Here is a 15,566-nt window from a genome sequence, read left to right as displayed (position 1 = left end):
CACTTAATTCTCAACCTTTTAAGCAGTCTGAAAAGACCAAACAGAGGCTCAGAGAGTTGGAAGGAAGGAGGGAAGGAATGGAAGAAAGGAAAGGAGGGAGGGAAGGAAGGAAGGGAGAGAAAGAGGGAGGGTAGGAGGAAGGAAGGAAGGAAAGAAGGAAGGAAGAAAGGAAGGAAGGAAGGAAAGAAAAAAATCCTAAAATCCTACTGAAGATCTGGACTCAAACCAAGTCTTGCCCCATTGCAGCTTGACCAATGAAATGCTGATTAAGAAGGTAAGCTGGCCCTCCTAATTTTTAAGAATAACAGCAATGCTATCTGTGGGCAAATTATGCAGAAGGGCCGTGGGCTTTGCAGTCTTAGAACAGAGATTCTGTTCTAAGGAACAGGAAACCAACAACTGGGCATTTAGTCATCATAAAAAAGAAACTTTTAATGTATAGTCCGGACAACGTATTCTTGAACACATTCCAATTTTAATATGCAATTTAATAAGATAAAATGCATTCTATAAAGAAAAGTTTAAAACTTAAAACATTTTGACTAAAGAACAGAATCACAGACGTGAGAAGTCAGGACCCGTCTTGTAGTCGTGTGAGGTCAACCTTCCAGATCCCGGAAGTCTCGGCAGCTCTCAGGAGGTGAATGGGTACTTCCATCTCAAAACAGCTCCGTCAGCACTTACGCTAACAATGTACTGATTTCCTGGACTTATCCGGATGCGGGTGATGTTGCCACTGTGCCCCACCCCAACATGAGTCACCTCACCTCCGTTATAATCCCAAACTTTGACCAAATGGTCATTCCCACCTGGAAAAGACAAACAGGTCTATGTCCTGCTGCATGAAAACACGGAGAGGGGCGCCTGGGGGGCTCAGTTGGTCCGAGTGTCCGACTTCGGCTCAGGTCATGATCTCACGGTTCATGGGTTTGAGCCCCACAACAGGTTCTGTGCTGACAGCTCGGAGCCTGGAGCCTGCTTCGGATTCTGTGTCTCCCTCTCTCTCTCTGCCCCTTCCCCACTTGCACATGTGTGTGTGTGTGTGTGTGTGTGTGCGCGCGCGTGCGCGCGCACGCTCTCTCTCTCAAAAATAAAGATTAAAATTAAAAAATAAAAAAATAGGGAGAAACAGCCCTGATTTCAAGTAACTGCCTAATTTTCAACACATTCCCCATGTTCCAATTTCAAGGAAGAAAAAAAAAATCTATATAGTAACTCTTTTCCTTGATTATGAAAGTCTAGGTCTGTTGTAGTAAATTTGGGGGAAAGAAATACAAAGAGGTGACATTCCCCCCTTATCCCACCACCCAGAAATAATCACTAACAACATCTTTGGTTTGGCTTCTTCCAGGCTTTTCTCTGATAAGTACACAGGTTTACAGATACACCCATAGATGTGGTTGGAATCACACCATGTGTGTTTTTATATTATTTATTTATTTTTAAAGTGTATTTATTTTGAGAGAGAGAATCCCAAGCAGAGCCCGCGCGGGGCTTGAACTCAAGAACCGCGAGATTGTGACCTGAGCTTGAAGTCAGATGCTTAACCCACTGAGCCACCCAGACCCCCCACACCAGGTGTAATTTTATATCACACTCTAAGTAAATGTGTTTGTGAAATTTTAATTCATTTTGGAGCGTGCATTTGTTAATGTCCTGAAGAATCAGGGCCTGGCAGGAAATGATCACGGATAGTGTTCCAGTAGGCATGTTGTAGGGAGGCTGAATGCCTCCCCCGCCCCCGGAAATGCTGGTTTAAGAGCTTGGCAGTTAGGAGACTTCACTAGGAAATTGCAGTGCAAGGCATATGCCGGATAACCCAGACCATTTAAAGTCCCGTTTCTGTCATCAGTGCCGCCACAAAGAAAGGAAGCCATATAAGGTTAGCCTTTATGTGTGCCCCAAAGGCCCATGGGCAGACATTTCCTCCCCCTGCAGCGTGACTACGGGATCTTTCTTTTCCAGCCGCGCTGGCTGCCGTGTGCAGGCCTGAATCTAACCACGTTGCCCTGCAGACACTTTTGTCATCACTCCCTGTTGCCTCCCACCTGCCAGTTCTGTATTCCCATTTAAATAAGCAGGGCTCAGCTTTCTGTGCCCATCCCATGACTAACCTGTGACAAAGTGCACTCCTTCCATGGTGATATCCATTCCGTTGATTGACCCGGACAAGGAACCTTCCAACTCTCTGATCACTGACCCATCAAATACTTCCCAGTAAGCAATCTGGAATTCAGAAAAAAAAAAACAGCATTAGGCAGGACTCAGCTCAGTGGAAGCATCCGTGTGCGTGCTAAGAAAAAGATAAGAAAAAGACGATTCTACTTTATACAGAAGGCGGCAAAAATACACCCTGGGATGATATATCGGCTGAAATTATAAATAGGCTCAAGCAGGGGGTGGAGAAGCCATTTTAATATTTTCAGCGTTGGTTTTTAAATTTGCATTCTATTTAGAGGGATGTGGATCTGCCAGGAGGCCCGGATTGTGACAGAAAGTGCTTTTGGTGAGAGTAAGCACTTGGGGGTCCAAAGCATAAGCTGTAAAAGAAGGAAGAAAACAGCCATCATGTCCACTCCCCCACTTCGGCTCTTAGAGGAGGACCACACGTCAGGTGTGGTGGAAGGCAGGCCCCCTCTCCAGCTGCTTGGGGAATGAGGGGTCCAGAGAGTTCTGCAGGCACCGGTCCCTGTGGCTGACGCCCCCCACCCCCGATTTGCAACTTTCTCTTCTGCCTCGAAACAGTGAAACATCCCACAGGGTGGGGTCCAGAAGCAAACTGGTAATATGGTCCCCTCCCGGGGAGGCGAACTAGGTCAGGGGGGTCGGGGGTGGGGGGCTCAAGGGAGGGAGATTTTTCTCTGAATATATTGCTTTTATAGTCTTTGAACTTTGAAACTTGTAAATGTACAACCGATTCAAAAAGAGAATTTCTTTCCAGGGATCTGGATGGCTCCATCAGTTAAGCATCCGACTCTTGATTTCAGCTCAGGTCATGATCTCATGGTTGGTTGTGAGATCGAGCCCTGCTTTGGGATCCATCCTGGGCATGGAGACTGCTTAAGATTCTCTCTGTCCCTCAGCCTCTGCCCCTCTCCTGCGTGCTCTCTCTCCCTCTCAAAGAAAGAAAGAAAGAAGGAAAGAAAGAAAGAAGGAAAGAAAGAAGGTAAGAAAGAAGGAAGGAAGGAAAGAAAGAAAGAAAGAAAGAAGGTAAGAAAGAAGGAAAGAAAGAAAGAAGGAAAGAAAGAAGGAAAGAAAGAAGGTAAGAAAGAAGGTAAGAAAGAAGGAAAGAAAGAAGGAAAGAAAGAAAGAAAGAAAGAAAGAAAGAACAAAAGAAAGGAAAAATTCTTTCTAAACAAAGCCCTTGACCAGGATTTAGGAGTGTGAACCTAGACATGCATTTCACCTCTTTCTCTTGTCTCGTGTTGACAGAAATTTGCTATATTCTAGTCATTACTCCAGGAATCTATATTCCTCTGAATTTAGCTAGAAATTGTGTATGCTATTTTAAAAAGGTTGTTTTTTTTTTTTTTGGCTAATTTATTAATTTCTATTGATGCTTGATTGCTTTAACAAAAAGTCATTTTCGTAGGAAAAGCATAAAGGGGTGTAGAAACATGCCCAGATCCTCTTTTCTCGGGAATCACATCCACGTAGGTAGGTAGCTGGTGTTTGATTACCTGCTCTCTTGGCCAAAGCCAAAGTGGCCCTCTTCCAGGCAGCCTTATGGCACCTCGGGCTTTCTCTCTACCTGGGAGGGTCTTCCCTGAGAGCTAAGCATGGTGAGGTCTCAACTCAAATGTCACCTCCTTAAAGGAGGCCTTCGCCGACCATCCCAGCTAAAGCAGCTTCTGTCCACCCACCCGGGATTCCGTAACCTATTGTTGCCTTTTTATCCCTTTCACCATCTGATGTCATCTTTGTTGACAGATTGCCCACTGTTCATGGACATGTTCGTTTACACGTGTCCTGGCCAATCTATCCCCTCCCGCCCGCCATAGCTGCATAAAGGTGGCTGGCTCCATGACGGCAGGGACCTTGTCATGTCCCCAGCCCTGATGGCGGTTGTACTGATTTGTGATTTATGCTTGGAATATTCTGGTGACAATTCCCCAATGAGGACAGTAAAGTGTTTCAAGTCTCATAACCTGAACCCTGGAATATGGGAAATATGACAAGAATCTAGAAACTTTCTGCACCATGTATAATAGCATTTATGGTGACGTCATGATTAACTTCCTAATATCCTTCTGCCCCAGTTCCAAGAGGAAGGCTACTTAAATCAGAAGTGAAACACAGGGTTGACGGGGCGGGCAGACATAGCCCAGTTTGGGTGGACAGCCGCAAAGAAACTAGCAAGGCCAACCTACAGAGACCAGAGTGAGGCAGAGCTCCGGGCCCCCCAGAACATTCTGTCTGCATCAGACAAATCCTGGCCGGCACCGGGTGGCATTTCTTGGATTTTTTTTATGACACAATGTCTTCAGGACAGTAGTCCCCAATCATCTGGGAACGGGAAAAAGCCCCATTCCTAGATTCTGTCTCTCACGCTGGGGGAGCAGAGAGAGGAAAACACAAAATGTTGTATTTTTCCTACAATATTTATATACTTTTAAGTCAACTTTTTCTGTAGCTGGTAAAAAAGGTAACTACACAATCTCTTCTTCAATGATCTCAAAGTCATCTCAGAGTCTGAATTAGGCGAACCCAAATCCAGTAATTGAAGGTGCAGTTAGACAAAGACCTGGCTGATCAGACATGGGGGGGGGGGGTAGATGACACAACAGCCTTTTGCTTGCTCTAAGAGGAAAGGTTCTCCCCAAAAGAGACACCAGTCTCTACCCAAGGACGTGGACTCCCCAGCTAATGATGACGCAGAGGGGATGAGCAACGAGGAGCTCTATTATCATTCAGTTGGATTGTAGCCCAAGGACAACTGGTGTGGGCAGGGTCATCCTGGCCTCAGAAATTCCCTAATAATAATTACCAGTGCTTACCGAGTAGCTACCATGGGCCAGGCCCCCTGCTATTGGCCTTACATGGCCTTAAAGTCACGCTCACCGCAAGCGTGAACTGAGTGGTGTCATTTCCACGCTACAGACAAAGAAGCAAAGGCAAAGCCAAGATGCAAAAGCAAAGAAGCAAATGCGGCATCTCCAAAGTGGCGCCGCTGATCGACAGCAAAACCATGTCTGAACTCGTGGGGCTCGAGTCCAGAGCCTGCACCCCCAGCCGCGACACTTCACTGCTTCTCTCACGTGCCAGAAGGACCCCGACTCTTGTCGGGAGGGCTTACCTTTCTGTCTGTGCCACCGGTGATGATCTGGAACTCTTCGGGGTGGTAACAAACACACTGGAATAAGGTGTTTGCCAGGATCATCTGATTCCTCCTAAGACGCCTGAAAACAATTAGACCCAAAAGCTGTGAAGCTTGACTTTCCCTTCCTTGGAAAATGCATTTACTCTTCAGCCTGGATTTGGCACAAGCTTGGATTGGGTTGGTTTATCTAACCCAGAGATACTTCCTGCTACTCTGCCCGCTCCACTTTGGAGTCCTCCCAATGCACCTACGGGGCCTCAGAAGATACCAGGCGGGCCCTTTTCCAAAGACAAAGCACAGAACTCCGGGGGAAGCCTCAAGTTCCAATGAGAACAGAAGAGGCTGAATTCGGAGTCAACCCGCTGTCTTGCACACAAGCCACCGTATTCTTGAGGCCGCCATTTTGAAGCCAAGTTTCCCACCACCTGAGTGGCAGCGTGGGGGGCAGCTTTTTAAACACGGATATTCTTGAGCCTTCCCTGTGGGGATTTGATCTAGCAGGCTGGGAAGAGGCCACAGATGGGCAATTTCCGTCAGCGTGCCAGTTGACTGTCATGTGCGAAACAGTTTGGGAGCCACTGCCTGAGACACCGTGCTGACGAGCACGTAAATATTGCTTCTCCTTCCCTGGGAGATGGGTGGCCATCTCCCAGGCTGGGCTCTACTGGCTAAAAAGACATGCACACCCTGCATAGTTCCTTCTCACTATGGAACTTTTCAAACGTGGTATCTGGGCTGACGGTTCTTTAGAGATTTTGGCACAAATTAACCAAATAGTCCCACCATACAACAGGAAGGCTTCAGCAATTTGAGGTGGTCACAAACAATCCATGGAAATATGTTTAGACACATCCTCCCTTCTAGTTCCGTATTTTCCCAGTGGGGAGTTCGGGTGTAGGCTAAGAACCCCTGCAAGCGTGGTCCTTGAACCAGGGGCATCCCTGGGGAGCTGGTTAGAAATGCGGGATCTTGGGGCGCCTGGGTGGTTCAATCGGTTAAATGACCGACTTCAGCTCAGGTCTTGATCTCACGGTTCGTGGGTGTGAGCCCCGCGTTGGGCTCTGTGCTGACAGCTCAGAGCCTGGAGCCTGCTTGGGATTCTGTGTCTCCCTCTCTCTCTGCCCCTCCCCAGCTTGTTCTCTGTCTCTCCCTCTCTCCAAATAAATAAACTAAAAAAAAAAGAAAAATGCAGAATCTGAGGCATCCCCTCTGGACCTTCTGAATACAAATCTACATTTTCACAAGAGCTCCAGGGGCTTCAAATGCACATCAAAGTGAGGAGACACAAAGGAGACAGAAGTTTTGTTTTTGTTTTTTTTAAGATTTTTTAAAATGTTTATTTATTTTGAAAGAGAGAGAGAGAGAGAGAGAGAGAGCATGAGAGGCAGAGAGAGAGGGAGACACAGAACCCAAAGCAGACTCCAGGCTCTAAGCTGTCAGCACAGAGCCCGATGTGGGGCTTGAACCCATAAACCATGAGATCATGACCTGAGCTGAAGTCGGATGTTTAACCGACCGAGCCACCCAGGCGCCCCTGGTTTTTGTTTTTTAATATATGAAACAAAAAGTGTTCTGCCTTTGCCTTAATTCCCACTCTCTTCTCTGCAATCTAGAATGTTCCATATTCTTTTGCAATATATATATCCATATCTCCATTTAGGTCTCTTTTCTCCCACTTCTGGACTTATTCAAGTCTCTCTAATGCAGTCAGATACAGAGGCAAGGCATCTTAGGAGTAGTAGAGGTGTGCTGGGTGAGGGGAGGGTTAGGGGAAGAGGGTCTAATTCTAAATAAAAACACAGGGGCGCCTGGGTGGCTCAGTCGGTTAAGCGTCTGACTTTGGCTCAGGTCACGATCTCCCAGTTCATGAGTTTGGGCCCCACGTTGGGCTCTGTGCTGACAGCTCGGAGCCTGGAGCCTGCTTTGGAGTCTGTGTCTCCCTCTTTCTCCGACCCTCCCCTGTTCACACTCTCTCTCTCTCTCTCTCTCTCTCTCTCTCTCTCTCTCTCTCAGGAAATGAATAAACATTTTTTTAAAAATCTAAATAAAAACACACAGCCAAATGCTTATAGTTAAAAAAAAAAAAAATCGCCCTTGAAAATCCTTTGCGTGGCTCCAACAGTAAGAGTTCACATGCTTTGGTCTAGTTATCTTGGAGTCGGGTGCTCTTACGGGGGCTGTGACCGGCTCCCAGCATCAAGAGGGCCCGGGGAGCGGGGCTGGCTGAGGGGAGGGGCTAGACTCACACCACCCCCCCTCTTGCACCCCTCATGGCAAGCTCATTCTGGGTTCCACTGCACAGAACAAGAGAAACTGCCTGCATCATTACTTCCCTTCTCCCTCTTTGCGGGAGAGGGGATTCTTAGAATTGTATTTGCATACGTTAAATCATGCTTCGCCGTATGTGTCCAGGAAGCTACTTCCCCGTGCATCCGGAATCTTCCAACGTCCAGCTTTTCCGGGACACTGCACCCTTTCTACCAGCATCTGTAAACCCTCAGCAGGCACAGAGGAAAATGGCTTCAGATGAACATCCCCGTCCTGTGGCCTCAAAGGAGATCTCTACCCTTTGTTCAGATCTTCTCTCAGTGAAATGCTGGAATCACTGGGTTTTGGGTCAGATTGTCCTCTCACAGCTACTTACACAAGGTCCCAAATGATGCAAGTGCCATCCGTGCTGGCTGTGACACACTCCAGGTTGTTGTTCTTTACCCTAATGCAGGACACAGAGGATTTATGCTCCTTCAGGGCCTCCTCCAGCTTCTGGGTCTGGCAGCCTATCTGCCACACCCTCACCTGAAAGCCACAAAGCACAGGCTTTCAACACAAACTTGGGACTTTGGAAGGGATTGAAAACAAACAAACAGGGGCGCCTGGGTGGCTCGGTCGGTTAAGCGTCCGACTTCGGCTCAGGTCACGATCTCACGGTCCGTGAGTTCGAGCCCCGCGTCGGGCTCTGTGCTGACAGCTCAGAGCCTGGAGCCTGTTTCGGATTCTGTGTCTCCCTCTCTCTCTGCCCCTCCCCTGTTCATGCTCTGTCTCTCTCTGTCTCAAAAATAAATAAACGTTAAAAAATAAATAAAAATAAAAACAAACAAACAAACAAAAACTCCGTGAGCTTTTCCACCTCTGCTGTGCTTGACTTGTTTTTGTAAATTCCCTGCTCTGATCTCAGTTGAGTGGGGTGGGACTGCTGGGAGCAGGAAAATCCTTCCACGGAGCCAGGAGAACACTACCAATGATCCTACACTTGGATCTACTTTCAAGGCTGAGAAATTTACCAGACACCTGCTGCTACACCAAGTGAAATAACAGGTCTGCTCATTTCTGCTGAGCACCGCTCTCAGATATCTGGTGCCCCCAGGAAATCTCCCGGGGACCCAGAGCCGTATTTAAAGTTCACATCAGCTGCTCAGGGTTAATCATTTCAAATCGATGGGTCTCAGCCTCATCGGAGCCAACACCCACTTTCTACGGCAAATATTTTCCGACCCTCCCCCCCCACACACTCTACTATCCTGAAGTGAAATTCATAGGTCATCGGTCTTACACACAAAATTTCAAAACAGTCCATGTGATGCCCTACCTGTAATAAAAAGAATACGTAAGAGGAAAGCTATTGTATGTCCTGTGATAAACATTCTGTCACAACTGTACCAGAAAACACAATAGTGTAGCCGGATGCTTATACTTTCTTACAGTGAGTATGTTGGACTTGTAAAAAAAAAAAAAGAGAGAGAGAGAGAGCAGAGGTTATCTTGTGTAAGTAATATGAGACAACACAAGAATAGTAGGTCCTGGTGAGCCCCCGTCCAGAAACTAGTGTCAGGGCAAGTCATAACAGACTTATTTGTACCTGAAAGAGGAAAATAACCATAAGCAAAGTAAGAGAAACATTCTAAGATACTTCCTTAGTAAGGCAGATGAGGAGGCATGAGGTTATCCCAAATGAGCTGTGCCATATTCATTTCTCTGGTGTCCAAATAATTGCCCGTGTCCTTGCACAGGATGAGATAATGATTACTGCCAGAGAAAATGAATCTCTAACTTTGTGATCCCACTACATCGGGAGGCACACATTCGGTCTTTAGCAAGAGTAATACTCAAATTTTCCAACTACTATGGTGGGGGCACCAGCCAAACAGCACCCAGGCCTGGAATGTGGGGTGTTCTGAGTAGTAGCCCTTTGGCTATGGGATTGCAGGGGGGTTGGGGTATGTTTGGGGCAGGGGAGGAGCTACGTGGTGGGACTGGGGTCTTTGCAACTCAGCCAAGGCCATTTACCAATGAAAATGGAATTATAGATGCTTGAGAATTTCAGGAACTGCTGAACTCATAGCACTGCACACCCACTGACCAGCAGCCCTGGTCTCCAGCACTTGACAAAGACCTTGGAGACTATGTCTTCTGGAAGGAGGGTCTGTAAGAGCTGAGGAGGGGATGGGAGCAAGGGCTGACATGGTGTTCTGAAAAGATTTCTGAACAGGGCCAAAGGCAATGAATTTGTCATGTGTGATTTCCTCCGGCAGCTCTCCACAGCTCGGGCTCAGGCACCTAGAAGCTGATGGTCTGGCACAAGCCAAGTTTGGGCATCAGCAGGGCAGGTGCCCCCAAAGGCCGAGGGACCAAGCAGGATGCTGATACTGTCAGCAACAGCGTGGCTGAAGAGATGGGGGAAGGGATGAAAGCCCTTGCGGGGCTGGTGGGCAGACAGCTGGGGAGGCTCCAGGGCCAGATGCGTCTATGGAGCACCTGCCCCATGGCTAGCCCACACGGAGATGTGCTCGGAATGTAAAATATGCATCAGATTTCGAAGACTTGGTGCAAAATAGTGTGAAACATCTCATTGATTGGAATATTGTTATCTTCCCTTTACACGTAAGAAACCAAAGCACAGAGAGGTTCAAGAGCATGCCCCAGGTCACACAGCCGGGACGGGGCAGAAGTGAAACACGACTCTCGAACTCAAACGCTCAGCCACAAGTCTGCTTGGCCCAAACTCTGTGAAAGGCCACATCAAGATGCTGTCTCTTTCTTCTCCCTGACAAGTTATTCCTACATTAGCATGAAGAAAGGAAAGGAAATGTCCTATGTTGAGAAAGGAAGGCTTTGGGGGCAGGAGACAAGTTGGGGAGTGGGGAGGGGGCGCACTGAGGTGAACGTGTGGGTGGAAGGTATTTAAGGCTCGTCCAAAGGATGGAAGGGAAGGTCAAGTGTACCAACTTTAAAATAACAGTCAAATGTCTGGGTAGATGAAAGAAGTGATTCTAAAAATAGCATCTCCTTAAAAGATAAGATGAAGACAATTTATGTAACTATAGTCTTTGAAGGAAAAGAACAAGTATTCCAAAACTCTGGCCAAACACCAACTTGGATTCGTGGCTTCATGCCATACAGAACGCTTTCATGTCTGTATCTTAAATGTTCTTTTGTAACTAAATACAGCTCTCTGTGTGTTTGTATTATTAGAACTTTCGTTTATGATGTATCTGATAGGGTTTCTTCAAAAATCTTACTTTGGTCCTGCCTGACTCCTAGTATAGGTCAAAAAAAAAAATCAAGTCCGTGGCCTCTTACAAGGAAGGCTGTTGGTCGGTCTACACCTAGGGCTCCTGTAAAAAGATTCTGCTTTCAAGAACAATACCTCCCCTTCCCCACCGCCGCTGATGACCCTTTTACAGTCACTGGTGGTAGCGATAGCTGTCACTCCGATCCTGTGGGCGTTGTTAATGACATACATCAACCGGCCCGTCTCTGGGGCGAAGGCTCGGATTCTACCGTCGTCCCACGCTGGCGTGGAAGGGGAACAAAAAGCAGGCAGCATCAGTATACTCGTACTCTCTGTGAAGACTGTAGCTCTCATAATCACAAAGGAGTCAGGACTGGGGAGCAGTGGTGGTGACGGAGGAAAGAGACCAGTCTCCCACAACTCCCTGGAATCATATCCCTCTTTCCCCTGACTCCCCAAACCGGCCACACCTGGCTGGAGGAAATGGCTGGCTTGCCTTAGTTGAATCTGCCTCTAGCTGCACCCCATCCCAGGAGAAAACATTTTTATGGGGGAGGGGGGGGAGAAAGAGGCCATTTCCCACCTCTCCCAGCTCTCCCAGAGCTGCAAATCTTGTACATTTGACTGGCTAGCTGATACTGCACCTGGGATGGGGAATTTAATATCTGCAAACACATGTTGGCTTCCTACCCTTCCCTCTTTAAACCCGATGCTCCTTCCCCAACTCCTGCCATCTTTCCCATCTCAATAGAAGGTGCCACCATCCATCCAGTTGTTTAAGCCAAGAGTTTCAGTCATCCTTGATTCCTCTCTATTCCATCCACCCGACTCCACCCGACGCAACCCAACATCCGTCAGCAAGCTCCACCAACTCTAGAGCTAAAAAACATCCTGAATCTGGCCACTTCTCAACCCTTCCGCTGGGCCTACCCTCATCCAAGCCACCAGCATCTCTCTCCTGGGTTGTTGTAACAGCTTCCTCCTTGGCCTCAGACTCTTGCTCCCTTCAAGGAATGACCTATGCAGGGGCCTGGGTGCACTTCTTAAAATCATGTCGACTCCCTGATCAAGAAAGTTCAAAAGGTTTTCTCACTACACTTAACAATTCAACTCCTTTATCCTCCATGGTAACTACTTTCCACTCCCTACCTAGCTCCTCACCTTCTCCTACCTCTCCCTCAACCGTGACCCCAACCCTCCCCACTGAGCTCCAGGCACACTGGCTTCTTTCTGTTCCTCAGATACTCTAAGTGGTTTCCCCCCTCAGGGCCTCTGTCCCTGCTGTTCCCTCTGCCTGGAATGCTCTTCCCTCAGGTCTTCATGCGGCTGGCTCCTTCTCATCAGCCTTAGTGTCACCTCTGGATCTTTGCAATTTTCAATAAAATGTTCGAGGTAAATCCCATTTCAGCAAAGACTTGAGAAGAGAGGGGGTGAAGGGAGTGAGTCACGGGGCCCCCCGGTGAAAGAACAACCCAGGCAGATGGAATGTCTAGAGCGAAGGCCCTGTGCACCGTGTGCCTGAGGGATAGCAAAAAAGCAAGCGTGGCCAGAAGGGGTGAATGGTAAGAGACAGAGTCAGTGTTAAAAAGGTGGAGGTGGGGAAGGAGAGAAGGTCACAGAGGGGCCTTGGAGGCATCTGCAGGGATGTAGGAGTGAACCCTAGAAATGGCATGATCGGACTCACATCTTAAAAAGAATTTACTGGCTTCTGTGTTGACTGCAGACTGGGGGAGAGGGGTGGTGGGGAAGAACAGGGGTCGGGAGCCGTGGAAGAAAGCTGCTCGGATAATCTAGGGGATGGTGGTGGCTGAGACAAGGGAGGAGATGAGAAGTAGTCTGAAGTGAAGGCCATTAGAGGGAAATGCTGTAAGCCAGGAGCTCCCGGTGGTGGCTGCTGTGTGGGAAGACACGCCCGAAGGAGAAGCCAATGGAGAGGAAACAGAACCAGGAAAAGAGGGGCTGAGATGGGCTCCTGATATCACCACTTCAACAGCTACTCCTAAAGATACTCTTAACTCTTCCCTGATGTGAACACGCGAACTTAACGTTTTGACCACGGGGGAGATTTGCTTAGGATGTGAACATAAGATGATATTGAGAAATTATTATTTCATGGCAAAATATTATTTTTAGGGATGTACGCCAAAGTATTTAGCGGTGGAATATCATGGCGTCCGTGCTTTATGTGAAAATGCTTTGGCGTGGAAGGATCAGCTGAGTGAAAAACGAATTCCCTTTGAGGCATAACACAGTTTAAGTCTGGTTTTTAATCTCTCAAATAACCAAAGGGGTTGTTAACATAGGTGCCCGAGACTCGCCGAGGCCTCAGATCCGTTTGGTAACCGAATTGCCAAATCCCCCTACTGGAGAGAAGGCTGCACGCTATATGCAGACATTTTGGGGGAAGAGAAATTGCTCTTTGGTCATTCTGAGCTCAGAAAGCCTCCCGGCGGGAAGGGAACTCTAAGGAGGGGCTGGATTAGAAGCAAGGAGGGGCGGGCTAGACCACGGGGCGCTGCCCCAGGGTATCCACCCGGAGAAACCGGCGTTGAACGAGAACGCCAACTCCCAAAGCCACAGCCGGCACCCACGCCAAAGCCTGATCAGGACTGCATTGCCGGAAATGATGTCAACGGTGCCGGAAATGACGTCAACGTTACCGGAAATGATGCTCTTGCCGTCTCTCATGAAGTCGATGCAGTGGCAGGTCATGTTGGGCACGGTGATCCGCAGCAGCTCTCGGTTGGATAGCGTGTGCCACACCCTGATGTCTTTCTTGGCACAGGTGGCAAACAGCTCATTGGTGCCACTGCAAAGGAGCCACGGCGAGAATAAAGAGGTGCAGCCGTACACGACGCATGCTGTTTCTTAGACGCACGTTTGACTCGCCAACGTATTGCACGAGGATATAGGGAAGGACGCCTTTTAGGCTCCACGTATCTCAAAGTCTGATGGCCTTACAGAAACCTCGTGTAAAATGGCATTCAATGCCCACACATCACCTGTGGGCCATCTTTTGTAGCCCTTTCCCCGGGAGGATGGGTTGGGAGGAAGTCGCCCAAAAGGAAAATGTCAATTTCAAAGTTTTTAAATGTCCTGGTGGACAGGAGGTCAAATGGGTCTGTGGAATATTGATATTAAGACAAGCTAAACAAAACTTCTCCTGTAAAGTAGATAATCATTAACAATTTCAAAGACAAAAATGACACGTGTGCTAGATAGCATGCCTGCAGATAACCTAAAGCATTACTTTGCTTGGTTGTGAGAAAATATGGGGCTCTGGACAAGGACGTGAACCCAGAGCGATTGGTTTGTCCGCATTTTTTTTTTTAAAAGGACAACTTGTAAATATAGTGAAAAACACCATGATGTCAAAAATTACAGGTTATTCCAATTTGGATCAGAAAAAGAATGCTGGGGTAAAGCCCACCTGCTTTATAGATATGAATTTATAGCTACAGCCTCTGTGGGGGCTGAGCTAACTTCTAGATACAAGGGCTTCTCAAGAAATCTCTACATTTCATCAAAGGCACATTCAGGAAAAGAGAGTCCCTCTCCCATACACTTTGGAATTAATAAAAAGTGGATCTTTTCTGTATACTTAGCTTTGGGGCTTGGAGAAAAACAATTATAATGTGGGCTAGAAACAATTATAATGTGGGCTAGTTACTTAGAAAGAGTGACTGCTGGAGGGGTGCCTGAGTGGCTCAGTTGGTTAAGCATCTGACTCTTGATTTTGGCTCAGGTCTTGATCCCAGGGTTGTGGGATCAAGCCCCTCATCGAGCCCCGCATTGGGCTCTGGCACTGCGTGTGGAGTCTGCTTAAGATTCTCTCTCATTCTTCCTCTGCCCCTCTTCCCCTGCTCGCATGTGCTCTCTCTCTCTCTCTCTAAAAACCAAACAAATAAATAAATAAATAACAATAAAATAGGCTTTTTTTTTTAAATTTTTTTTAACATTTATTTATTTTTGAGACAGAGAGAGACAGAGCATGAATTGGGGAGGGTCAGAGAGAGGGAGACACAGAATCCGAAACAGGCTCCAGGCTCTGAGCTGTCAGCACAGAGCCTGACGCAGGGCTCGAAGTCACGGACCGCGAGATCGTGACCTGAGCCAAAGTCGGCCGCTCAACCGACTGAGCCACCCAGGTGCCCCAGAGAGGCTTTATATAGGACACTGCCTTCAGTGAACGACCCCCTCCTGTGAGGAAAGTGAGGTTTTCAAGAGGCATATGGACTCCTTGTGAAAATCAAATATCACAGAATGAGCACACCTAGAGAACTTTCCAAACTCTTCCTACCCTTGATGGACAGTCCACTTTTTCAGGAGTCTAGTCAAGACATTAGCTCTTCAAGGAGCAGACTGTCCCTAGTTTAGGATCTGAAAGGTGAAGTTCCAGAAACAAACAAACTGATTGGATCGAGATGGCCTATCAGGCCCGTGTGCCTCCCGTCTAAAAGCCCATAAAATAAAGACACAGATAAAGATGACGGAGAGAGGGGTAGACGTAGAAGATGTCGAAGTAGATATGGGAAAGCAGGAGAGATTACCATCAAATAGGCCAGAAATATTGAGGACAAAGAGAAATCAGCCGGATAGAATCTGCGAAGAAACAGAACCGGAGAGACATACAGAATATTAAGATCACGGATAGACGGTACTTCTCGTAATGTTGGAGCAGTGAAGCCACACTAACCTTCCCACAGACAACAGTTATGAACACCGGATTGAATTCAT

General features: G+C 47.6%; 1 protein-coding gene across 2 annotated transcripts in view; it reads right to left on the bottom strand.

Moving 5' to 3' along the window:
- Positions 1–467: 467 nt before the first annotated feature.
- CFAP52 (cilia and flagella associated protein 52) overlaps positions 468–15,566 on the bottom strand; it is a 44,123-nt gene continuing 29,024 nt past the window's right edge. The window contains exons 9-14 of one of the 2 annotated variants that reach the window (XM_078437756.2): positions 13,490–13,638; positions 10,965–11,110; positions 7,965–8,116; positions 5,297–5,399; positions 2,115–2,226; positions 468–809 (exon numbers count right to left, since the gene is read on the bottom strand). In XM_078437756.2, the coding sequence (XP_078293882.2) occupies positions 634–809; positions 2,115–2,226; positions 5,297–5,399; positions 7,965–8,116; positions 10,965–11,110; positions 13,490–13,638 (838 nt within the window). In that variant the 3' untranslated portion in view covers positions 468–633. Of the gene's footprint in view, positions 810–1,607; positions 1,843–2,114; positions 2,227–5,296; positions 5,400–7,964; positions 8,117–10,964; positions 11,111–13,489; positions 13,639–15,566 lie in introns of those variants that run through there. The other variant, XM_078437757.2, reaches the window with a different exon arrangement.

The sequence above is a fragment of the Panthera onca genome, chromosome E1 (assembly GCF_046562875.1).
Source record: "Panthera onca isolate mPanOnc1 chromosome E1, mPanOnc1 haplotype 2, whole genome shotgun sequence".
Taxonomy (NCBI): domain Eukaryota; kingdom Metazoa; phylum Chordata; class Mammalia; order Carnivora; family Felidae; genus Panthera; species Panthera onca.
This window is presented reverse-complemented; position numbering and strand designations above follow the sequence as displayed.